The sequence below is a fragment of the Malus domestica genome, chromosome 10, assembly GCF_042453785.1.
Source record: "Malus domestica chromosome 10, GDT2T_hap1".
In the NCBI taxonomy this organism is placed as follows: domain Eukaryota; kingdom Viridiplantae; phylum Streptophyta; class Magnoliopsida; order Rosales; family Rosaceae; genus Malus; species Malus domestica.
In genome coordinates, this window is record NC_091670.1 from 42,037,175 (window position 1) to 42,063,291 (window position 26,117).

At 36.2% G+C, this 26,117-nt stretch overlaps 3 protein-coding genes across 9 annotated transcripts; all 3 read right to left on the reverse strand.

Annotated features, from left to right (window-relative positions):
- Positions 1-1,598: 1,598 nt before the first annotated feature.
- LOC103446716 (uncharacterized GPI-anchored protein At1g61900) lies at positions 1,599-6,392 on the reverse strand. Of its 4 annotated transcripts, none has more exons than XR_011571712.1 (8): positions 6,110-6,392; positions 5,182-5,361; positions 4,468-5,076; positions 3,755-4,000; positions 3,524-3,632; positions 3,242-3,379; positions 2,276-2,320; positions 1,599-2,046 (listed from the first exon to the last, which is right to left on the reverse strand). XR_011571712.1 is itself a non-coding variant. In XM_008385849.4 (8 exons), the coding sequence occupies exons 1-8, from the start codon at positions 6,153-6,155 to the stop codon at positions 1,976-1,978; spliced, it is 1,347 nt and encodes a 448-aa protein (XP_008384071.1). In that variant the 5' UTR covers positions 6,156-6,392; the 3' UTR covers positions 1,599-1,975. The 4 variants fall into 4 exon arrangements, 2 of the variants coding, with proteins under 2 accessions (XP_008384071.1, XP_070661725.1); XM_008385849.4 differs by having other exon boundaries at positions 3,621-3,632; XR_011571713.1 differs by lacking the exon at positions 3,524-3,632 and having other exon boundaries at positions 3,751-4,000.
- A 7,479-nt stretch (positions 6,393-13,871) lies between these two features.
- LOC108174305 (uncharacterized) lies at positions 13,872-16,817 on the reverse strand. Of its 2 annotated transcripts, XM_070806744.1 has the most exons (12): positions 16,522-16,817; positions 16,327-16,389; positions 16,126-16,196; positions 15,953-16,028; positions 15,801-15,853; positions 15,330-15,451; positions 15,039-15,233; positions 14,873-14,941; positions 14,688-14,763; positions 14,543-14,595; positions 14,299-14,423; positions 13,872-14,189 (listed from the first exon to the last, which is right to left on the reverse strand). In XM_070806744.1, exons 1-7 carry the CDS (start codon positions 16,663-16,665, stop codon positions 15,064-15,066), a joined length of 699 nt encoding a protein of 232 aa, XP_070662845.1. In that variant the 5' UTR covers positions 16,666-16,817; the 3' UTR covers positions 13,872-14,189; positions 14,299-14,423; positions 14,543-14,595; positions 14,688-14,763; positions 14,873-14,941; positions 15,039-15,063. The 2 variants fall into 2 exon arrangements, with proteins under 2 accessions (XP_070662845.1, XP_070662844.1); XM_070806743.1 differs by having other exon boundaries at positions 14,299-14,595.
- A 1,824-nt stretch (positions 16,818-18,641) lies between these two features.
- On the reverse strand, positions 18,642-21,111 carry LOC103446717 (protein argonaute 4B-like). Of its 3 annotated transcripts, XM_029087602.2 has the most exons (8): positions 20,813-21,088; positions 20,358-20,631; positions 20,131-20,265; positions 19,918-19,991; positions 19,596-19,755; positions 19,323-19,380; positions 18,894-18,994; positions 18,642-18,794 (listed from the first exon to the last, which is right to left on the reverse strand). In XM_029087602.2, exons 1-8 carry the CDS (start codon positions 20,902-20,904, stop codon positions 18,789-18,791), a joined length of 900 nt encoding a protein of 299 aa, XP_028943435.2. In that variant the 5' UTR covers positions 20,905-21,088; the 3' UTR covers positions 18,642-18,788. The 3 variants fall into 3 exon arrangements, with proteins under 3 accessions (XP_028943435.2, XP_070662843.1, XP_070662842.1); XM_070806742.1 differs by having other exon boundaries at positions 18,704-18,994; positions 20,813-21,111; XM_070806741.1 differs by having other exon boundaries at positions 18,704-18,994; positions 20,170-20,265.
- Between the last annotated feature and the right edge of the window lie 5,006 nt (positions 21,112-26,117).

Here is a 26,117-nt window from a genome sequence, read left to right on the forward strand (position 1 = left end):
TTCTCCCAATCAAGTTAATCAACCATGCAAGCAAGGATCAGCTGCATATTACTTAAGTTAAAAGAGTAATGCTAAAGAGATTAAATTTATAGGAAGTTTTTTTTTTGTAAATTAAATGACATAGAAGTAATTATTGGATTATTACTTAAATATTGATAAACGAGAGTATGATTCTTTCCCTTCCTAGTATCCTTCCCCTTCCCTCCCCTCATATTTGAAAGGTTACGTTACAGTTAAGTCACGTCAACGTTTTGTATTAATTTTTTAATAGTCAGAAGAAGATAAAAAGCAACATGTGAGAGGAGGAGGGAGAAGGGGATGTGAATAGGAGATGAGAGAATCATACTTCTGATAAACATGCTCATTTCCTATCGGTGACACATTATTTAGTTTGCAAATTTTGTCTATAATTTAGTCTTCCTAAGATTACTCTAAGTTAAATAATAATTAAGGTACGTAAACAAAAGAAAAAGTACAGAATAAGAAAATGGACATGCAAACGGATACTCTCCATAAGGATCCTGATGATCCTCTAATTGTGTCCATTCATTGTATATCGTACGGTCAGTTTTCATCAGATACTATTTATATTTAATTTAAAATAAAAATATTTAAAATAATTTTTAATCACACGATGTACGATGAACGGACACGATTTGAAGATTCTAATAATCCTCATAAAGAGCATCCTCATTCCAAAAATTTGTTCCCATGTGTTTAACGTGAAATTCTACTTACCTGACAAAACAGGTTCAATGTCGTTGAGAATGGTAGGTGTATGAACCTGTTGAGAATGGTAGATATTGTCGGACCAGGCATCTACTTTTTTTTCTTTTTTTCTTTGTTCTTGTTTTATATGGCATACATCCATCTTATTCTTAATTTATACTAATTATTTTCTTTATTTTTGCTTTTCATTCTCTATTAATCTGCTAATTTAGGTCGAACACAGAAAATAATTAGTATTAAACATCAACGATGTAGAGATAAAAAATTGACGACATAAGTGTCATATATTGAAGACATTAAAAAGCTGAAGTTTTCAGAAATTACGAATTTAAAATTTGAATAGTATGGCCAATTTTCTGTAGTGGAATTATTCTAAGTATTTCTATTGGAATTGCTATGTATGTTTTCGATTTTCTATTTATTATATTTGACTCTTAATTTGGCCTGATTGACCCAATCATGATATTGAAGATGGGACATATTCTCGAAAAAACTCCAGATCCAAAGGATCTGAAGATGGTGCAACATCAAATCCTGTCGCATTACTTCGAATGGACCTTAGCCCGCCTGACTTGCTTTCTGTACTGCGTAAGGGGCATAAGGGCATCGGGAGCATTTTTGCTCACAGTATGGTGTATGTTCATCATCCTATTTGTTACAGTTAGATGAGTATGAATTTCGAAATTCATGTAATGGATGGACACAAATCTCAAAATTCAACTCATCTAATGATAATAAATAAAATGATAAACATACACCACACTAAATGATGATAAGCAAAAATGCACTCGAAGGGCATCTGCGAAGTACTTTTAGTGGTGCCACCACTATAAGTTTAATCCACCATGAAAAACTACGACATGAGGAAATACACGCAAATTTGGTAAGATTAAATTTGGTAAAGGAGTACAATATATGGCGGAGTAGGTTCATCACTTGCAAAACAAGATTATATTTTGGCTGCAATCTAAATTTACATGCAATCTTTATAATGGTGACGGTTACAACTTACAATATGATCAACCACGAGCGATTTCCTAAACTTTTTTACAAAAAACTTATTACAGAAGCAAGCAAGAATCATGAATCTGTAGGATTGGAAGCACAAACTTGAAGTCAGATCGCCGCAGGTATAGTTTCACGACAGTCTTGTGTCGATTAGCTTGGGGGTGATCTGCATAAACAACGAACCATTTCACGAATTCTCCTTCAAGGACTGACATGTTTGCCTCGAGGGAAAAGTTAATTACAGAAGCGTCATAAGAACCATGGCGGAAGCGAGGAGTAGAGAAAGCATCACACCATCATGGTATAGACCTGGAGAACATCAGAGCATATGCTTTAGCCTTTAATGTGCGTGGTATAAGTGTCGGCATACACTGTGGTTTTGTATGTACATAATGCTCAAACTGTTCTGCGACTAGTTCCTAAGTTTTGTTCATAAGGATAACCACAACTTTGAATGCCTTACATACTCCAATTGGGGACCGCTCAAATAAGTTAAATCATCATCGACGAAGATTAATTAATGAATGAATTTACTCACCACTTTCAGCAGATGCTGCTGCAGGAAGTGCAGGAATCTTGACATCTGAAAGTCCAACAAAGTCAGGCAGAAATCATGAGCGCACTACTAAATGAAAAAGGGGTTTTTGAACTTTAATCCCTAAAGAAGATTAAAATTTAAAAAAAAACCTGGTGTTAGATTAAATATTGATTTTAGTCCCTAATGTGCCCTTAATTCAAAATAATTAATGTGCATTTTATTTAATGTCTCCCATTAAATATTTAAATTTATTAATACACAAATTTTAATTTATGTTTGACCAAAAAAGAGTTTTAATTTATTAATTTTATTTAACATTCTTCAAACTTGAAAGACTCAATTAATGTACCTAAATGTTAGTACCGAAATATATTATATTGAACTAATATATTTAAATTTTAGTACCGAAATATATGTACCTAAATATATGCACCGAAATGTATTAATATTAAATTAATGTACCTAAATGTATGTACCGAAATGTATGCACTGAAATGTTAGTACCGAAAATGTATTATATTGAATTAATGTACCTAAATGTTTGTACCTAAATGTATGCACCAAAATGTATTATAATGAATTTAATATACGTAAATGAAGAAGATAAAGTACATCAAAATATATTGTATAACAAAAATTAGTTTATCTAAATGTTCACAACAAAATATATTACGATGAATGAAATGAAAATAAAAATTATAATGAAATAAAATTAATATATTAAAAAATAGAAAGAAAAAGATAAATAATTAAAAAATCAAAATATAATTAATAACTGAGGTTATTAATGTATCAAGGGACGAAAATTAGATTTTGATCTTACTCATGGTTTTAATCAAAAAGTCATCTTTGCCAAGGATTAAAATGAAGTTTTCTAAATGAAAAATACAGCCGCATAAGAAAGTACTGCAAAATGCAGGGTACTCCATGGAAATGAATAAACAGAAACAGCTTGCTTGCACATACGTTTACTGCAAGATGAAGCTGCCCCTTGAGAGGTGGGCCAGGGAGCTGGAATGTTATCATTCAGATCACAAAGGAAGCTGACACCTGAACTGTCAAATGTGGCATCGGAAGGCAGGCTTGGCAAAAGACATCCAGACACTATCACGCAAAAGTAAAAAGAATGACAAGTTTACAAGATTAGAACAAGAAAAGAGCAAAAGCACTGGTATGAAATTATTGACAACTCTACCACCATTGGCAAAGTCAAAGTAGTTATTTTGAAAATAAATTCAAAAAATGTACCCTTTTCTTTCGATACAGTAAAACATTTTGATAATGCTAAGAATTTCTTCGATTATACTAATACAATTGGATAATACAAACGAAAGAAGTTTATTACCTTGATTTCCAACTGAGTTGTACGAATCCATCCCAATAATTTTGACATGCATAAAGCACACAATACATATTAGTACCATTATAGGTTACTTATAGTTAGCTAACAAAAAAGCAGGACAAGAGGAAAGCACTAACCTTGAAGCGAGAAATCCTTCAGGCTTATATGACATAGGCTATACACATTTTCGGTAATATTTGATTTTCGTAACTTCATTCCCAGTGATGCAGCACAATCCAAAGCTTGCAAGTTGGTTATTAAACTCTGCTTTTGCAAGTGGGCCACATAGCTCTCCATGGCAGTACAACATGCAGTCCGGTTACTTATCCCATTCCCACAACCCGTTGCAACATGCTTCATGTCAGGGAAAACCAGGGGACAAGCTGAAGTCAACACCAGACACAATACACGATCAGATACTCCAATCGAAGAGTGGCATCTTCAAGTAAAATCAAACAAGTATAACACACAGAGAAAAACATTTACTAGTATTCTTAATCTTTCTCATTCTTTTTCTGTCTCTCACACAAAAAATTATTTAATAATCAACTTTCACAATACGGGAGTAAGCCCCGAATACGAGGAAGGTATACAGCTAGAATTCCAATGATATCTCTTATATGACTATAATCCATATTCATAAAAATGGCAATCCACCTGTAGAATTTCCAAGAAAATCCCTTCCAATACAGAAAGAATGAGACTGATAACATCATAAAAATTTTGAGAGACGGTTTATAAGAAGATATATGAAATAATATATTTATGAATATCCCATGCTTTGACCTGTTAATATAGTAAGTATAATTTTTCATTTTCTATGTAGCACCATGTTTTACTATAAACTCACCCTTGTTAATCTTGCAATTAGACAGTCCCCTTAGAACTTCCTTGGCACGAGAAGGACTGAGTTTCCTTGCCAGCCATCGGAGGACAATACTTTTGCAGCCATTGACTTTACTTGATCTATCAGGTAAGAGATCATGAGCACCATCTGTGCTCAAAACATCAGAAGCTTTTGATGCAATCCTTGTAGCAGCTTCTAATATAGCATTCTCACACGTTTGAGCACAGCATTCCTTCACAGGGTCAATCTTCTCACAAGCAGCAAGCAACTTGGAAGTATCAACTGTATCCTCAAACTCATTAACACCAATGACTGGGCAAGATGCACCAGTCAGATTTGATGAATGAACTGAGCATAATCGTGCAAGACTATCATTTGCACCCTGGGCCACCAAAATCTGCTCGATATCCGATAGGCAGTGTTTAGCAGTTGTCCCATTTAAAGCCAGAACATTGGTCTCTTTACTGGATTGACCAATGAGAATTGTGAGAGTGGCTTTCAACTGTGGACAACACATAACATTAGCTAGCAATGGTGCAAAAACGGACCAGCAATCAATTGAGGTCACAGTCATCAAACTCTCAGCAACACTGAAGTTTAGCCTACAGAGTCCTGCACACACAGATCAATGAGAAAAGTATGGAACTTGTGAACTAAGCCACAGAATGCTTAGGCGAATTTAGTTTAACTTGAGCAAATAAGGAGGGAGGGAGGAACCTGATAATTTTGGGACGGTGGTATTAGTATATGGTGCCAATGGTGAAGGAGCAAGAAGGGGAAGAAAGGGTTGAGGAGTCACAGTAGGAGAGATCATTGGTAACATAGAATCTTTTTGTTTAAACGACAAGACTGGATCTTTAGGATAATCTATGGTGCTGCAACAACATACATGGAGACCTATAAAATGAAAAACAAAGGACATTGGTAAGTAATAACACAAATCACAATCGGAAAAGTTTTAGATGCATAATTTCCTAATAAATTTTAGGGAGCAGTTCTAAAGCCATAGACAAACTAGTCCGGCACCAATGGCAACTAACGAATTTTAGTTATAAATCCTAGAACTATTTAGCAATGTGCATTATAAACCCTAAGCCAAAAGTAAGTATGTTCCTCCATAAACACAAGTAGCATCAATGAATCAATAATGTAGCAAAATGGCAATTACGGTGAAATCTTCAATCCACAATTTTGCGCTAATGTATGTCCTACAAAGTTGTATAAGGGCAAGCCTATACTACTCAAACAGCAATCAAGACCCTAACACAACCTGGGATATCTTAATTCACTCTAAACAGTTACTCGAAACGGCGCTATGCCTTACATTAAGCATTAGATTCAAAGATTGAGAACAACAATAGGACTTCAATATTCTGATACCAAATGCACCATATATTATTTGAAAGCTGAAATCAACATCAAGAATGTTTCACAAAATCTGAGGTGCACACCATACCAAAGATGACATTTTTAGGAACACGAATTCCCTGGCCAGCTAAAAAAGCACAAATCTTTCATAAAACCCAATTGGACTAATACAACTAAAGCAATTATAACCATGACCAAGAAGGCAAAACTCAAACTATTTGCAAAATTAAACAAAACCCAGTAAAGAAATCAACAAAAAAATAAGCTAGAAACTCACTCAGGAACAGGATAAAGACATGGGCAGTGAGCTTCAGAGACGCCATTTCCTTCCTGCCTTCAATTTCCTTACCCTCCAAACAGTGAAACCATCACAGAGAGAGAGAGAGAGAGAGAGAGAGAGAGAGATAAACGCAGCGTTTTCAAGCTTCAGGCTTGGAGTTCAGAGAAGGGTTTTGCAGGTGTGAGGAAATGGAGGAGGAAACATTGTGGGAAGGGAAAAGGAAGAAAAGGTGAGAAATAGGGAGAGGGGGAGCAGAGTAGGAGAAGCCATGAATGAGCTTGGAAGTGGGGTGGGGCCCTCAGAGGCATTAATAGCTGTCGTGAGTAGGTCCCACATTGAGCAGAAGACTCAGTTAGAAGCATAGTCTAAAATATTCATAATATTCCGATATTTCTATCGAAATTTCCGTGTTTTTGGACTACCGATATTTCCGATATCATTGATATTTTAGACCTTGCTAAGTCACTCATGTATCTTACCATGCAATATATAAAGTATAAAATATTGTACTAATTCATTATATATAAATGATTATGATGTGTTTAAACTTCTTTCATTAATTACTACATATTTTCTACACTCACAATGTTTCCCAGCTCGCTATATAATCAACCTAAATCAATTATATCTATCATGCAATGCATTTCCTTTCAATTTTTTGTGATAAACTAATAGATAATTGACTAAATAAACATCCTGCAAAGTTTCAATAAAAATTTCCATGTTTTTCTTACAATTTTCGTGGTTTTTATTCAATTTTTATCGATATTAATAATATTTTGATATTTTCATCTAAATTTTCGTATTTTTAAACTACCGATATTTCTTATATTATCGATATTTTATACCTGGTTGGAAGAGCACTGGCGCATTTAACGCCATCCATCGCCTTTTTCTCCCTCCCCACTCCACAACAATCACAACTGGCCATCACCTGCTTTCTACACCAGCCATTTGGCACATGTGACACGTGTGAAAGTTCCGTGCATGATGGCAGTCGTTCGGGATAATTAATGTGGCCGTTGCTCTAAAATTTCTGGTGCTCATTTGTGTAGGCAATCAAATTGAGAAGTTGTAAAATATCAATATTTTTTATTAAAGATATTATGATGGTGTCAAATTTTTTACATGTTCATCATTGTTTCGATTTTTTTATTTTACATTGTTTAATAAACGGTTAGGTTGTATTCTACTTCACTTATACGTAAGAGTATCTGCATTTATAAGTAAGAAATCTTAATTTTAAATCTCGTAAATAACGAGTTTGAAATCAATTTATATCTCACACTCCTTTAGCGTAAATATATCATTGTATTAAAAAGAAAACTTTGTGTGCATGGTATTATTACATACAAACTTTGATATTGCATAACTACTAATTTGATTTAAAATGTTGATTTGGGTTTCTAGAGTAAAGTTCAAGCATGGTATTGGGTCATTTTTAACTTTTATTATGATATATGATCCGTTATGGTTTGTTTGGAAAAGCAAAGAAAAATGATTAGTATAATAGATGTGAAGGAGAATCCTAATGATGTGGATTATGCCGTTTAGGTACGGAATCCACACCTTGTCTTAAACGGTAAGCATTTCATGATTAAGAAATTTAACGTTGATAAAATATAAAAAAGGTGAAGCAAGAGGACTCCTAGAGCTTGGAGGTAGACTAGGCTGCCAATGAACAATATCCTTCCAAGTGACAAAGCGAAACGCATGGAATAAAGTTTCCAATATCCCTCCAACCAAAACATATTAGTATTTGGAAAAATTTGCTCATATTTTATGTAGAGTAATGCTAGGCAGACCAACGTTTTATATCACATTTGCAAACTATATGTTGTATCACCAATAGAAAATAAAGTTAATTAACACGTAAGTAATAATTCAATCATCAACAGCTACGTCATATGATTCACAAAATTTGGTTTAAATTGATGTGGCATGTCCCAACCAAACAAACATCAGGTGAAGGATTACTTGGGATCAAGCCCACAAAGATATTGACTTGGCCGCTCATAAATTTTTATTTTTTGAAAAGTCCCTAAAATCAAGAGAAAACTTCAACACGTTGCTTGACCACATCGTCTGTAAGGTAATGCTCACAAACAAACAAGATTCTATGCATTTAGGTTTCGTACCCTGCTTAACACTTGTGAGAGTTTCCTTTCTAATGACGTGATTACGATGTCCTATTGAGGATTTTCTCCAAAATCACTAGGCACTTAAAAAAATAAAAATAAGTAAATAAGAAAAGAAATATTCACCTTCACATGTACATAGACCATAAAATGGAAACGCATAGTGATAAATTTGAATCTCTAGATACAAGAAAGTATGAATTAAAAAAAATCATAACAAAAGAATTTTAATTTCAGGCCTAAATTCTGTCGTCTAGAGGTATTTCTGATCATGATCGGCGTTCAAACCTGCATGGTAATATGAATGATGAACTAATTAACCTCCGGAATACTTTGGAGAACAGGCCTCCAGGGTCGATGATGGTCCATCTCATCACGATCATCATAGTACTGATCATGATCATCAAGGCCGTTGATCCTGAGCCGAGCCAATAGCTGTTCCACAGACGACAGACCCTGCATGTTTCCTCCTCCTTTTACCAACTCCTCCAGCTCCTTCTTAGTAATCTTGATCTTCACTTGATCTCCTCCAGTACTACTAGTGCTAGTAGAAAATGAAGGTGTCGAGGCTGCAGACGATGAATATGATCTTATCTCGCCAAGAAGCCTATGCCTTTCTGGGCTGTGTGCCATTTTAGCATCAGGCTCAAGCTCAGAAACATCAATCCAGTCGTCGTCTCTTGCCCATACCATCGCCGAATCGCGTCTCAAACAGTTTCCCATTCCAGCTACGTGTAGCTTATAAAGCCGAACAAGCTTAAGAATTAGGGTTGTTGAGAAATAGGCCCTCAAAGTGAGCTGAAAGAATAGAGAGTTTAACGATGGGGGAAGTTTGTGTTATATATAGGAGCCCTAGCAAAGTTGTAAAAGGTGGGTGGGATTGGGTCGAGACCTTGACAATATTATTGTTATAATATGACACTTGCAGCCTCCAGGAACCTGCATGCACGAACAATATTATATTCAAGGTCGATTTTTAGTTGGTTCAATTTAGAAAAGTAGTGAAGAGGACAAAGTCAGCGGCTCGGCTTAATTTAGAAGCTCAATTTACAAGTTGAAGTAACGTTTGACCGTGCCCCCTTATATATATACTCTAACGGCACGTTTACGTAAATGTAATTAGAACAAAAAAACAGAAGTGGATTTTGATTATAAAGTATTCCGTTGTTCACCAAATATTCGAGAATAAAAAAATTAGTGGGACCCACATAATTGGAATGATTTTTTTTTCTCCCCATTATACACTCACTTATTTCTAAAATTTCAAGATTACCCACACTCACTTATTTCTAAAATTTCAAGGTTACCCTTCGGATTAACCCACCAAAATTGGTCTCTTAGCTAAAAAAATAAAAAATCAACAAAATAAAAAAATCAAAGTTTTTCTCACAAAGTTAAATAGTAAAATAAAGTTTTACCAAAATAAATAATAAATGAAAAATGATTAGCATATAAAATAGATTATTAGAATATGAGCATTTTCGTAATCACATTGAATTTCATTCTGATTCATGTTAATTAGTAAACGACTCAGTCTGATTCATGTGAATTAGTAACAACTTATATGGTTCAGTACTATTCCTACTTCAATTTCTAAAGAAAAAGGAAAACTAATGAAAAGGGCTTGAAAACTTTGAGTTTTAATGATAAGGACAAAATAAAGGGTAAAGTGAATAGTACCAGGATTGACTTTTTTGTGTAAAAATGTGGTTTTTCGTTAAAGTGAACAGTACCGGGTGCTTTTCGTTAAAGCTCCCTAAAAAAATTGTGAACAGTTTCAATAGGAATCTGATTTTGATTCTCCTCAATTCAATTATTCTCATTCAAATTACAGATTAGTAAACGAGCCATAAAAGTATAAAAGTGAGACATATTAACTTTTGATGTTTTTTATTAATATACTTTCAAAGTGAAACATATGAATCTTCAATCATGTACTCCTACTATAATATGTGTAATGGTGCCCACGGGACTCGTATTCTCAATATCTACAAAATATCTCTTCAAATTGGTTATTAATTTATTAGTGTGGCTTGTCAAGATTTCAGACACACAAACCAACAACTCATTACTAATCACCTTCGTACTCATACTTAACATGCGTATTACCTACTAGAGTTTTATCATAAAGATCTTAATAAAATTTTAATAGTAGCCGTTTATTATATATTGCACCTTTATTTTGTTAAATTTCTAACACGTTACTCTTTACATTCTTTAATATGTCTAACAAAGTTGATTTTTACACATTATTTTAGCATCTTAATTATTTATTACACTTTATTCTTGTTATTATCCAAAAAAATCAAACGAGAGTGTAAAAAGAGAAAAAATGGTATATGTTTAAGGAAACTGTTATTAGTACTTTAAAATTTTCATTCTACATTCCTCATAAATGTATTTTTTTTTAACTATAAAAAATTTAAAATGTCAAATGAGATTTTTAAAATATCGATCACAATTCTCACGTTTAATCCCTATCTCTAGTATACGTGTGGAGGGTAGGTAGCTGGCTGACTAGCCGAGAGCAGGCTGGCTCGTGATTTGCATGGCTTCTACGAAATTGAGAAATATTTCTAGATTAACTGGAATGGTCAAACCCTGCAGCAGTTCGAAGGAAATATTATATTATATATACTTGATCTCTTCTGGCTAGCTTAGCTACTTAGATTTTCAAATTCAACGTGTGAATGGGACTTTGGAATGGCATATTTGGGATCGGACGAGAAGTGTGAACATAGATGTGCAAATGGAATCTTTGACTTGGGAATTTTAACAAAATTAATCAATTTATATATTTGGAGCAACAACTTCACCAATTCTAGCTATTTAGTTGGTACATTTCGACAATAGCATAAATTGTTCGTACATGTGGACCTATGAGTGTATAACGGTTGTTAACGCTGAGCAATTTTAGGCCCGAATAGTGATGCGGGTTGGGAAGAGTGTCTTAGAAAGCTCAAGAGAAATTTGAGAAGCCCAATGCTCAAAGAGCTGACAGGAGGATATATCTGAGCGTAGTAGCCGACTGCTCATGAGCCTAGCTCGACCGGGGGATGCAAGAATCTCACGCCCGCCAAGAGCACGTTGGCAGAGTTCCCAAAGACAGGTGTACTCAGATGCCAATCACGCCACATGACAACTACCATTCAGTGACAAAGACATAGGACAAGACGTAAAGGTAGTGGAATGGTGCTCTGGGTAGGGTTGGATAAACAAGGCCGAACGAGGCGCTCAACTCGTACCGCTCTGACATGACTCACTATTCAAGCTGAGCACCAACTTATAGTCCTCGATGTAAATTTCAACAAAATAAAACCTTCTAAATTAAAGTTACAGTAAGAACGAAATATCCATGGATGATTGTTGGACAAACTTAACTTCTGATTTGGAAAAGCACTTGGAAACTAAATACTAGAATATATGATGGTGGTTTGAAAAGCATGTGTAGTCCTAAAAAAAGAAAAAAAGACGAAGAGGATGAAACCAATTAGATTGTCAAACAAGTTGAATGATCTTATGTGGAAAGGCACTTTAGTAACCAAACATTGAGGCTATTAATTTCGTCACTATTACAGGAATTTTACCGGAGATACAGAATTTGCATAGGATGGAATATTGGGGTTTTAAACCCTAAAAATTGGTTTTACATAAGTTTTTTTAAGCATGTTCTTCATTGACCAAGGAAGCTTTCTGAACAAGAAATATAAAACAAATAGTTAATGACAATCTTCTCGTCTTTTTATGTTTATTTTGAACTCATTAACAATGCTGATTTTTTTCTATTTGATGGACAATGGTGTATAGGAAGATGGAGGCTCTATTTGCAATGGAAAAATAATCTTTTAATTAATTGAGATTTATGTTAATTTATTGCAAAGTCATTGCCATATTATTGCTGGCTCATTGATGAGTCGATTTCATATTATATATTAAAAAAGAAAAAAAAGAGAAGTCATTGCCACATCACCTATTAATTCAGTGATAATCATTTTAACTTTTAGTTTCGACCATTAGATGTATAATATTTGTCCATTGATCCTAATCCTAAAAAGTAGAATTGTAAGTAATATTGGTTATATTTTTGTGTATGGCTCCCTAATACACGCCGATCACACTTTTACTCCTATTTTCCTTCCTCCTCCCTCTTCGACTACAACAAATACATGACGGTACATTTGGTCAAGACCACCAACGAGCAGTCACCACCTTCCACGTACGTAAAATTTGTCATTAGAATCATTCGATGGTTATATGAAATTTGTTTATTACTGATTATCTTGGTTGTATTATTTCAGAAAATGACTAGGTTTGGTGCTATATTGAATTGCAATGGTAGGTGGGTTGACACCAAATACATTGATGGTCAAGTGAAATCAACGGTTGGCCAGATAACGTCACTTATGAAGAGTTAGTGCATGTCATACTTCAACGATTAGGTTTTGATGCAAGAAACTGTGAAATCGAAGTATTTTATCATTACAAGACAAATTTGGGATTGTGCAATATGGTGGAGATATGTGACAATGACGATGTGACTACTTGGGTTTGTAAAAACCTTTCCAAAGTTCCACTGTACATTAATATCAAAAGAAAGTTTTCCGGATGTGAAATTGCAAGTAACCATGGCAATGCAATTATAAACTATTTGGCTTTATTATCGAAGGTAAGGTTACAAACGTCTCTCTAACTATGTTACATTTCATGAAACGTAAGGGGTTTCTAAGGTCTTGCAGAACAAACATCTCTCTAACTCTGTTACATTCCAGAGGTTCTAAATACGTTATTGATCATTGGTTTGCTATTTCAGATGACTCGAGAAAGAAAGATCTAAAAAACAAACATTTGTGGGAAGATTTGGACTTGGAGAGCTACCTGACGGCAGCGGCGGCGGCCCCGCGCTGGGGTAGAGAGCCACAAGTTTGTGATGTTGTCCCACATTTCTTTTGATATGGGTCCAATTGGACTAAAAATTAGACCTATTTCAAAAGTCAAAAGTCATTAAAAATTTGACCTATTTCAAAAGATGGGCTATAAAATTGAACCTTTTTCAAATTTTCCCTTTATTTTACATCTCTGAGAATTCTACTCCAATGAAAAAGATGTAACCCAACTTCCAAAAACGTAAAAGAAAGATGCAAATATACCTTTCTATTTACATCTTCCCATCGAAGATCAATAATTTACCACCCGTAATTGGAGAGCTTTCCAGCTAAGAAAAAAAATATACAAGCTCTTGTAATATCAGCTACAAAGCCCAATAGCGAATGTCCGAGCAACAATCGCATCCCTCAAATTCATCTATCATGGATCCACCCATAACCTAAACGTCAACAAAGATATACTAGCAAATGCTAAGGAGACTCTTAAAAGTAGGACATTCCATGGACTCTCTGTCGGCTCATCTTTGTGGCACAATTCATGTGCCAACTCATAAAACAATGTGCAAAAGCAGCCGAACAAATGAGGTGGCGAAGAGTCCGGAGTCTACTTTGAGAGTCTCCTTAGCATTTCTCAAGACATAAATACAGAGATTTTAAAACGTTTCATGTTTTTAAACCCGGAGATCCAAGTGAATTAGGTTCGAGAATTAGACATAAACCGACTGCCAAAACAACAAATTAAATTTTCAACGCCATGCATTTAAGTCCAAATGATGCCATTCATCTGCCGATCAGTTTTTAAGTCTTAAAACTATATATACAAAATACCTAATAAAAGTTGGCAACAGAACATTTCACATTGAAGTCTCACGCAATGCCATTGATTCTCAAAGATCAGTTTCAAGTCTTCAAACCACGTACTATCTAAGCAGCTCAGATAATTGGCTCAGAGCTCTTCAGCGGGTCCAGCCTCCTTTCTCTTTTCCACTGTAGGTGATTCGAACCCACCCGTCTTGTCCCTGTTTTTCTCATCGACTTCGGACATCAAGGTAGTACCTGCGCAACATTGGAACAATTAGAGTGACTACATCCGGACCTATGTTGGGACAACGACGGATATTATTACTTCCGGCCTACAACCAAAATGTGATGCAGCTATGCTCACCAATGGGAGGCTCGGTGTTCTTAAAGTAGACAAACATCGACTTCTTCCATGGAAAATCATGCTGAATCCTTAACCGAATAAAATCAACAAATTCTTTGAGAGGCATATCACGGTGGACATTGTATCTGCAGTGAAAAACATAGGACAGGTGACAGAATACATGTGAGAACCCTTCATCCAACACAAGCGTGTGCATCTTATTTCTTCTCCATTTCCTCCTATTTGTGGGGAATCAGAAACAAACTTTGTCATGTCAATATCAGGAATGTCACTGCTTGCATCCTTCTCCACACTCACCTGCACAAAGGCTCAAATTAGAGCATCCTACGTATTAACTCCACCGAAGGCATAGGAGAAAATATACATATCTAATAAAGTGAAAGTCTTACGGGTATATGATCTGGTTCCCTTGCCCTCAATTCCCAAGCATTTAAAAACTCTGGTGTGTAAGTCCCTGGGTAATCCCTGAACAAATATCCAAAGCATAGATGAAAAAACAGCAATCCCATTTCATTGTAGCAAATACAAATCAAGATAATCTAATGCACAAGGGAAAGGGCAACTAATTAACTACCTGTATACATAATGGTTCCAGAGGTCCAACAGACCAATCCACCTTGAAATCTGAATCTTCCCGATTTTCCTACATGCATAAATGAAAAGGGAACAACCTTTATTCTAGTTTCCATCGCAGCAAAAAAAAATATGATAATTAAAGAACAAGGGAATCGACAACTAACTTCCCCCTATTGAACCTGCCAGGAGCTATGTCACTCCTTGCAGCAGTCTATTAGCAGTAGTCTTCCTCCTGACCCTGCAAGGAATTATGTCACTCCTTGCAGCACCGACCACTTCTTTCTGTTCTCCAGTGTAGGTCATGTGAAGAAATCCATCTTCATCCTTATTCTCCGCATCAATTTTAGACATCAAGGTCTCTGCAACGGTGCAAGAATCAAAGAAAACACAACCATAAATAATTTGGGAACAAGATATTGCTTAATAAAAAGAAAAGAAATTGCAGCTTTGCTCACCAGAGGCAGGTTTAGTGTTTTTGAATGAGACAGAAATAGGCTGTCCGGCGTCAAAGTCTCTGATATAGGTCCGGATAAACTTGACAAATGCTCCGAGAGGCTTATCACCAGAGACATGGTATCTGCAGTCAAAGGCACAGGATAGGTGATAAAACCGTGTGATAAACCATTCACTTAACATGTATGTTTTCCGTTCTGTATGCATAATGCATATCTGATGTAATGATCCGGAGTGAAAATTACTTGGTACTTAGGGTTCGGTACCTAGGACACCAATTCGTGCAAACCATGAAACAATCATGAGAAATCCTACAACTTCATGTAATGTACACAGACAAATGGCATGACTAGATCCTATATGTGGCCATGGCATACATATTGCATATACCAAAAGCATAAAGGGCAAATCCTATTGTAGATTGTAGCAATACAAATCGAGATAACAAAACAAAAAAGGAATTGGAAACTGACTTTGTCTCCCCAATGTCAGGAATGTTGCACTTTGCATCCTTATGCACGCTCACCTGCATAGAGGCTCAAATAAATTAGAACGTGGTAATTACCTCCACTGGACTGAACTCCTAGGAGGGAAGTAAACATGTTTGATACAAAAGAATTCTTACTGGTATGAGGTGTTGATGCGTCTCCCTCAGCTGCCAAGCATTTAAAGTATGTGGTTTGCGGTCCTCCACAAACTGCCTGAGAAAGTAGCAAAAGCATACATGGAAAAAAAAAAATAATCCCATAGCAGCATTAATCAAAATAGTAATAAGCACGAGGAGATTTGGAAACTAACCTTGTCAAGTCGTATGATTTAGGATATTCTTTGCGGAGTTTGGCACTCCCAGATTTGTCAGCAAGCGTAGCCTTTCTCAGCAATAACATGGAAGGGGAGGAGGGGGGGGGGGGCGGGTTTCAAATTAGAACAGAGTGCATCTACAGCATATATGTGTAGGATGTAAACATACATGTATGATTCAGCTAAAGTGTATCTTACCACCGCCCCTCTGTAGGATGCACTATTCCAAGGGTCTAACACCTGAATGGGCCATATGCGGCTGAAAATAAATAAAAAAGTAGGAATAAATGAAAGGGGAAGCATGCATCGTGTTGCAAATCCATTCCCTTGTCGACAGAAACAAAAATCAAGACAAATTTAAAGTAATTAATGAAAAGGTATTGGCAGACTAACGCCCTCCTCCTTGAGCTCTGGCACATAAGCCTCCGCACGCACTGAAATCTGTGAGTACTCAGAGAGAGCATCATGGAGTCGAGCCTCTTCTAAGTATGACTCAACTTCTCTCTCAGATAAAACATGTTGCGTTTCAGATATCATGCTTTAAGTCTCTGTTAGGCAGCCCCATTTGTCCATTTGTTTTACAAATTAAGCATGTGTTTTAGAAATGTTCTGGCTTACATGGTGTATGTCTCTGTTTTATGATTTTCTTTATTAATAATTCGATTTGCTGTACTAGTCAATCTCTGTGCTTGTTCCCCATGCATCCACTACAATGATTGTAAAACATGGCCATGTTTTGGACTTGGTCATTGCTTCCCAGATTGATTGGATGAAGGTAATGCTTGCTTCTAACATTTACATTGGTTTGAGCTTAAAGTATTTTGTTCTTATTTCATGATGCTCACAAATCTTCATGTTTTGTCACTTTCAATCATGGAAAGTCAAAATCAAAAAGCAAGCAAATGTGCATGGCCAGGGAAGGCTTATGGCCATAGGAGGAGAAAAGGGGGGGTTGGCGCCCCCGGAGCAGGTTTTGCTCAAGGGAAAGGAAGAGGCCGAGGTGGTAGACAACTGAGTCCTTGCCACTGCCGCCCCATTGTATATGGCCAACGACGCGGAAATGACATTGATTTGATGAGGGAATATCATGAGGCGGTGGCTGCTAGTTTGAAATATGTCCCCACACTCCTTTTGCAAGATTATGTGAGTGTTGGGGACATGATTTCGCACATACGGAGAGTTGTTGATGTCGACGGGAATCGGGCATTGACTGTGCTGCACCGGATTACCTTTATGATGAGGGAGAATGGCTAGAAAGTCCGATGGACAGTAGAGGAAATCTAGAATAGTTGTGTGTGATGATTTCCGCCGAACTGTCCAATTAGTAGAAATTGTTTTTCGTGTTGCAGGAACAGTAGAGGTCAATATCCACGGTCATGTAAGGCAGCTAGCTAGGAGAGAGATTCCCACCTTGACTGAATTGGTAAACCGGATTCGCCTTTGGGCAGCAGTAGATGGAGATCGAGAGAGGTTTGAGGTGCAGATAGCTGGGCATGTGATGAATTACGACTCTGACGAGATTGAGACTTATAGCTACAGGGGCTAAAACTGTGACTTTGATTTAACGGTAATACAAGTAAACAATTCAAAAGTATAGGATTATAGCGGACTTGTCGAACTAAACAATCTTTGCAAGGATAAGAATTTGGATCTAATCTGCTTTTGTTTTCAAAGTGATGAGATTTTTTTGTAGCTGACTGAATTTGGATCTAATGTTAGCATAAAAGGGAAATGAGCAATCCTAACCCCTTAAAATAAGGCCTGCCCTCAGACCACAACATCATTCAAGTCAACTACAAAAAATCTCATCACTTTGAAAACAAAAGCAGATTAGATCCAAATTCTTATCCTTGCAAAGATTGTTTAGTTCGACAAGTCAGCTACAATCCTATACTTTTGAATTGTTTACTTGTATTACTGTTAAATCACAGTCACAGTCTTAGCCCCTTCCTTCCTTCCTTCCTTCCTTCCTTTACAAACTGATCTTTATCTCGAGACCCACACACCCCGCAAAGCAATGACTGCCTTCCCTAGCCTACCATGTAGCTATAAGTCTCAATCTCATCGGAGTCGTAATACATCACCTGCTCGGCTATCTGCACCTCAAACCTCTCTCAATCGCCATCTACTGCTCCCCAAAGGCGAATCCGGTTTACCAATTAGGTCAAGGTGGGAATCTCTCTCCTAGCCAGCTATCTCACATGAACGTGGATATTGACCTCTATTGTTCCTGCAACACGAGAAGCAATTTCTACTGATTGGACAGTCCCGCGAAAATCATCCCACACAGCTATTCTAGCTTCCTCTACTATCCATCGGACTTTCTGGCCATTCCACCTTATCATAAAGGTAATTCGGTGCAGCACGGTTAATGCCTGATTCCTATCGACATCAACAACTCTCCGTGTGTGTGAAATCATGTACCCAACACTCACATAATCCTGCAAAGGGAGTGTGAGGACATATTTCAAACTAGCAACCACCGCCTCGTGATATTCCCTCATCAAATCAATGTCATTACCACACTGCTGGCCATATACAATGGGACGGTGGCGGCGGGGACCCGGTTGTGTGCCACCTCCAACACGTCCTCCTCCTATGGCCATAGGCCCTCCCTGACCATGGCCCTGCACATTTGCCTGCTTTTTTATTTTGACTTTTCATGACTGAAAGCGACAAAAAAACACGAAGGTTTGTGAGCATCTTGAAATAAGAACAAAATACTATAAGCTCAAACCAATGTAAATGTAAGAAGCAAGCGTTACCTTCATCCAATCAATCTGGGAAGCAGTGAGCAAGTCCAGAACATGGCCATGTTTTACAATCATTGTAGTGGATGCATCTGCAGGGGAAGGACAGAGATTGACTAGTACAGCAAATCAAATTATTAATAAAGGTCGTACCCAGTGCACAAGGCTCCCGCTTTACGCAGGGTCTGGGAGAGGTGAATGTCGGCTAGCCTTACCCCCATTTATGGAGAGGCTGCTCCCAAGTCTCGAACCCGAGACCTACCGCTCATGCAAATCAAATTATTAATAAAGAAAATAAAAAAAATGCACCATGTAAGCCAGAATATTTCTAGAACACATGCTGAATTTGTAAAACAAATGGCCAGATGGGGCTGCCTAACAGAGGCTTAAAACATGATATCTGAAACGCAACATGTTATATCTAAGAGAGAAGCTGAGTCATACTTAGAAGAGGCTCGACTCCATCCCTCTGCAAATTCCTAATGCAATCACACTCATTATCCTGATGAAGCAGCAGAGCCCAAAACAATAACCAAATTAAAAGCCAAAACAGAAGAAACAGACAAACAAACCTGACCCTGGTTGGTCAAATGTATTGCAATCAAAGGAGATGAGGAGTGCCAAGTTTTGGTATAGCGTTGCAATGGAACCAGGGTGCAAAGCTACAGAGGCAAATACAACATAAACCTTAACAACAAATGGTTGAAGAAGTATCACCTCAAGCGGAAAGTAAGCTGGCTTCTTTAGTTTCGCAACAGTGATGCATGGGAAATCTGCTGATTCACACACCGGTAGGTTTTTATAAACGGCAAAGTATTCAGAACATGTAATTTCTTCTCCATCACCATACTGCTCTTGTTTTGATTTCAGAAAGAACCTAGACATAAATGTGTTGCGGTAAATTCTTCGATTAAATCAGAAACCAGAAATTGAGATGATCTTTTAAGCCTACTTTACAGATGGCATGGATATAAGAAGGAACAAATGCAATAGAGTAGACTGATGACTGACTGAGGAAAGAACAACAGTAAGTACTCACTGTTTTGCTACATTCTGCCTTAGGATGATATCAAGAACCCACACTGCCTCCAATGAAGAGGAATCAAAACTGATCTGTGAAACAGGAGAATGATTAAAGCTCAATTTTGGTTGCAACTCTAGATCATGTAAATATAATACATCAGAAAAATATAAAAAATAACAGAAAAGGGAATTCAGATAGGACCAACAGTTAACTAATAAGAAACTCAACCACAATTGCTTTCATTGGGATTTTAGTCTCAAGGTTGACCTGCAGCTTTAACGTTTTGGAATGAAATTGCTTCTCAACTCTCGTCCCGTCTCCCTCACTCCCAACATGCTCAGAGCCCCTCCCAGGGCTTGCATTCTTCCAAGATATTTGTGCAAAAGGAGCAATGAGACAATGTCCTTATTCAATAAAAGAGCAAGAAAATGACATAATAAACGACGTGTTAGTACCTGAAATGGTTGGTCACCGCCACAGTAAGCAATTCTTTCTCTCCATAGGACTTGTTCACCGCCACTTTGAAATGGTTGGTCAGAATCCTTTGCCCCTTTTGTTCCATTGGCAGGCCTTGCCATGGGAATAAGTTTTGGAGTTGATGTATTCGTAAATAGCTCAACAGGCTTTTCTTCTGCTACAAGCATGACAACATGAGGAGGAATCATGGGTGGAGGTGGAGGTGGAGGAAGTTCAACTCCTTCAGGATTTAAAAACTCCATTTCCCAAGACCTGCTCAACGACAAAGCCCATTCCATCAAAACTTTAATACAAATAATTGCCAGAGAGTGAGAACAATTTGCATTCCATCAAAATTTCTAGCAGCCTAACTAAGCATACATTGTAAATGGCATGACTGTGGGTTAAAATCTGACAAGAGAGAGATGGCGGTGGAGAGAAAGAACCCACTAACCTAAAATTCAGAACGCACAGTCGACTTTCTTTGCACTCTGATAGGGAGAGAGGTGAAGGCGGAGAGAAAGAACCGACCAACCTGAAACCCATAATCCACCACCAGCTTTCTGAGAGAAAGAACCCACTAACGTAAAACCCAAATGCACCGCCGCTGGGCTTCTTTGCAATCTGAGAGAGAGAGGTGAAAGTGGAGGTACAGGTAGAGAAAATGAGGGCAAAATGTAGTAGTACAGTAGCTGGGACCCCGAGGCTCTGCCTGTACTCTGCAGTGGGAGGGCAGGGGTTGTGTGATGGCCAAGTCCTAAGTCTAAATTACCTCTTTCTTTTTTGAGAAAATTAGAATCTCCTACAGTTTTTATATATCATTTTGATTAAACATTTGTACTTTTTTAAAATTTGATTAAAGTGCTTTGACCAATAGTTACTTCTATTTTTTAAAATTAAAATAATTTTTGAATTTATCCTTTTATCTGCACAATGCACTTTTCCTTATTTAGTGGAGATATTAGTAATTAAACTATATTTTCCCTTCTTCCAAATATGTTTTTTCGATCACAGTTTTTTTTTTTGGGGTATGCAAACATTTGATATTATTTTTTTTCCAAATGGTTTTTTCTTTTTCAAATAGTTGGTGATCAACATATAAGCTCTGTGTATTTTTTTCAATGTTTTTGTGAAATTATATTTTTTTTGCTGTTTTTTTAAGTATAGTTGTTGACGAATTATTATTAGGTACAATACATTACGTATATATTATTTGCGGGTACGTTTGAATTTACTAAAATCATTAATTGGTACGTTTCATTTGATACATATTGTTAATATTGGTACATTATTTTTATTTTGGTACGTTTTATTTTGAACACATTTTGTATTGGTACGTTTATAGTATTCTCAATCCTATTTTCTCTTAACGTACTAAAAGAAAAACTCATTTTGGTAGGTTTGATTTTGGGGGATTTAAAAATATTTTAAACTATTTTGAAAAAAAAAATATCTTAAATCGTAGATAATTATTGCTAAATTGTAGCATTATTGTGAAAATAAATTGAATCTAACCAATATTTTTTTTTTTTACAATTATCTCTAATGGAGGAGAGTGTAATCAAAAGGCTATATTATAGGAAATTTGTTACAATATAATGGGCATATAGCACCAAAATTATGATAAAAAAAAGTTTAATCAAATCATTAAAAGGCATGGATGTTTGATCTAGAAAATTCAAAACTGAGGCGCCTATATCAAAAGATCCCTTCTTTTTTTTTTTAATGTAACTTGGTGTAAAGGGCTTTTGCAGCAAAAAAATTTCAACGTGCCGGTAAATTTTCTAATATTATGTGTCATTATATATAATGGCGAAGTCAGAAAGTTATATTAAAAGAGGCATTTAAGCCAAATGAAAGATTGCAATATAATTAATGGGAGAAAAATTAAAAGTTTTATTTTTTTGTATTGACATGAAAGTTTTTAATTAAACAAGAATGGTGGAGCTTTATATATTGTATTAAAAACCTAGTATTGAGATGATTATATAATAAATCAAAACTTGTACAAGTTTTGATTAAAAAAAATAAACACATCATATTCGAACAAAAAATTAAGGTCGTTACTTAAAATAAGATCATGCTCGAGACTCTATAAGCCTTTGTTTTATATCAACTGGCTAAAAAATAGGGTATGATTTTTATATGTAAAACAGATGACCATTATAACAAAAAAAGAGACCTTAGTTTTAATATGATAAAAAAATAAGGCAAATTATGAGGGCATTTTTATTATTTCAGTTTAAAAAAAATCTAAAAAATGTTGGCATACCAGCAACTCTCGAACCGTGGACACTCAGAATTGCAAAAACCCACTAACCAATGAGCCACATGCTCATTTCTGTTAAAACTTGCAGAAATTAACATACAAATCGCTGAAATGCCAGGATAGGCCTAGGACTATGCTAGGCTATGTAGCTCCGTCACTTATTATAAAAGTAGTATAGAAGATATAATATTTTCAATGTCTCTCAACTTGTATCATGACATGTGATGGTCTAATCGATTGTGTTTTCCTTACATTGAAAAATCTCGTCCTCTACGCAAAAGGGGCGGAATCTGAAACTAAATTCAGAAAAGCCAGAAACCTGATTAGGGGGGGGGGAACTTCAAACAAATCTGACTTTTAGCTCAAATTGCAGTTTCGTTTTTTTATTGTCACGTGCGTTTTAGTTATATATTTATCTTTTCGACCCATCTTGACATGTGGTGCACAATCATTGTCCACGTGGGCACCACGTCGTTAGTCAACGAAAAATTTAACAGATGTATGAAGGTTCCCAAAATTATGACTTTAGGTATCAGGCTAGAATGAAAAAAAAAAACTTGATATATGAAATGTTGAAAACCAAAAAAATTCAGAGTAGTAAACTGAGATTAACTCCTTTTTTTTAATCGTTTTTTGGATGTGAAATATATCTTTTTTTTCTTACAACAAGATAATTGGGCAAGTTTCTTTTTCTAGGTTTGTTGACGTACTAAGTTTCGTTGCATCGCATAAGACGTTCCAAGAAGCGTTTCAATATCGAAGTTGACGATGCGGAGATGTAAAATCCCATTTTTCCAAGAAGCATTCCAAAATTTTATCATAAATTCAAGTTCCTTCCTTGAAAAATCCTGAAAGTATTTTATGAAAAAGAACCTATGATTTATGTATTTCTTTATAAAACATTAAAACATTATTTGGGAATAAAAAAAATTACTTTTGTATAATATAAATGTCAATTAGTTAAAATGATTCACTTTTAATATTTTGTCACTTTTGATATATGTCACCGATATCGATAACATCAACGACACAACTATAATATACAACGCAAGGCTAAAACTAAATCATTTTAGCAACCGAATGCAAGAAGTTGATTATTTCAACTAAAAACTTTATATAAAATAACAAAATGCTAAAAGTAAATCATCTTGTTATGCTATATATGCTACTCGTGCCTAAATTTATCTTTCTCCCACTAGTTTCTTGGTTTAGTGTTTGCTTTTGTTGGGATTTTCAAATTATAGCTTAGCTTGGTTTAAGTCAGAGATTTTTTCATTGTATTTCGAACACACATGATAGTACATTATATATCACTATATAAGTGATGAGATATTTATTTTAAAAAATTAACAACTAGAACACCTGCATCCGGAATACGAGGCAAATTTTCTCCAAAAATTAAAATCCCCAAGAGAAATAGAGGAGGACGAAAGTCGCGGCCAAACAAGCGAACTCTGACGCAGCTACATGTCGTTCACTAATCAGGACGGCTGAGATTTTGAGCAGTCCGTTGACCTCCTTGATTGGTAACCGTCGGGAAACCATTACATTGCAGACAAGTCTCGAGCTAGTCGTCGGAACAAGGCGCCACCCCGGAGGTTCGGCAGTTCGCGGTGGATTCAGGTCTAATGCAGCGACTAGGAAGAGGACGAGGACGAGTCTACGCTCTAACGGTCAACTCTAGACTTTCGTGCACGGACTTGATCCTCGTCTAAAATATATCTCGCACTTCGTCCAAGCGTTTTGATCATTTCCTAGCATCACTAGGGTCGGTTGTCCCTCCGCACCCTTTCCTAAAGGATCACCACTCGAGTCGGTCGGTTCTACAATATGTGGTGGTTTCCAACCCCATGGTTTGAGAACTCGGAAGCTTTTCCTCCTGCTCCTGGTGCTTGTCACCTTTCCTGTGTTAAGAATTTTACAAGTTTGTAGAACGTAATAAATGCTCATGCATACTGTTGATGTAGAAACCTATTGTATAACAAGTATCCCAGATTAATTTTGTGCGACTATGTATGATACCTGAAGCAGCCATTTTTGAAATTAAATGTAATTCTTCTTCTCGTTTAAGACCTTATGTTCCATAGGTGAGAGAACCCCTTAATATTGAGATCAATTTCTTCACGAGGAGGGAATTAGATTATATAGACATGGGTAATATTATGCAGAAATAAACAACAAACCATCAGGATAGTCAATTTCCAAATAGAACTCTCCTCGTCCTTCCATGTCTGCAAATATTCAAACAACGGATCAGTTATGTCGACATATAAGCATAAAATCAAGAGCCAACAAAATTCATAAAATTAGGGTTTTCTTTTGGTAGCTGAAGAATTGATTTTGCTCGAGAGAACTGCGTGCGAAACGTAACAATTAACCGAAAGAGGGAGAGAGATACCAGGCCAGACCTGTTTTGCTTTGCCCTTCTCTTCTTTCCGATATTCCAAATCGAACCGTCGTCTTCCTTCTTCGTTTACGAATTACAATTTACAATCTATCTTCCCTCTATTTATAGTGTTCTTTCTTCGACCGACTCCTACAAACGGCGTCGTCTGGCTTGCTGTTGAGTTGGACCCTTCCACTTTCTTATCCGTTGATCCGATGATAAGATATATTTGAAATTTTGCAGACACGGGACTCCGACGACGACCATTCGTTGTGAAGGTTTCATATCCTGGTCCTGACTTTGCTGCTGGTTATGATGGTGTGTTGATTTATTTGTTTTATATTTCTTTGGTTTCGTTTTTGGTGTTTTATTTGTATTGTTTATGCAAATAATATCCATCTTCTGTTGTTTTATGTATCTTGTGGGATTTTTTTTTTTGATCCAACTGTTTTGCGCTGGATTGGATGGAATTGTATCTACTTAGTTTTTTGTTTTGAATTTTCAAGCATCAAAGTAATCTGGCTGGGTGGGTGTTTGCATTGTTTTTTTTTTTGTTTCAGTTAATTATTTAGTTTTGCAAATACCCATGCATGTGCCCTCGTTAGTATTTCCTACCCCCGTAAAGTAGATTTGGTCTCTCTATCGCGCTCTCTCTCTAGTTCATTCCTTACATATTTATGTTCGAACTTTCAGTGCATCATCCGGATTATCACTCCAAAAGGCTTCTTTTTTCTTCTTTTTTGTCTTTTTATCTTTTCTGAAGTTCCACACAGTTATTTTGTATCATATTAATCCAATGATCAAGTTCAACTATCTATTTTCATATCCCCATTTATCATATATTATTTACATACAAGTAAGAAAAATTAGTGATCATACAAGCATAACTACACACCGGGCTATGTTTAAGTGTGTTTTTTATACAAGCAGTACTTATTCTAGATTAATCTAAACTACGGGAAAGAAAATTCAAAATCGAGTACATAAAGAAAGCACATAAGCTCTAACTAATATGACTGCGACTAGTGCCATCGTTTGCGGCTAAGTTCAAGTGTTTGAACTAATTAAGAGGTTCCTTTTCCCACCTCCTCTCCATCTTGCATT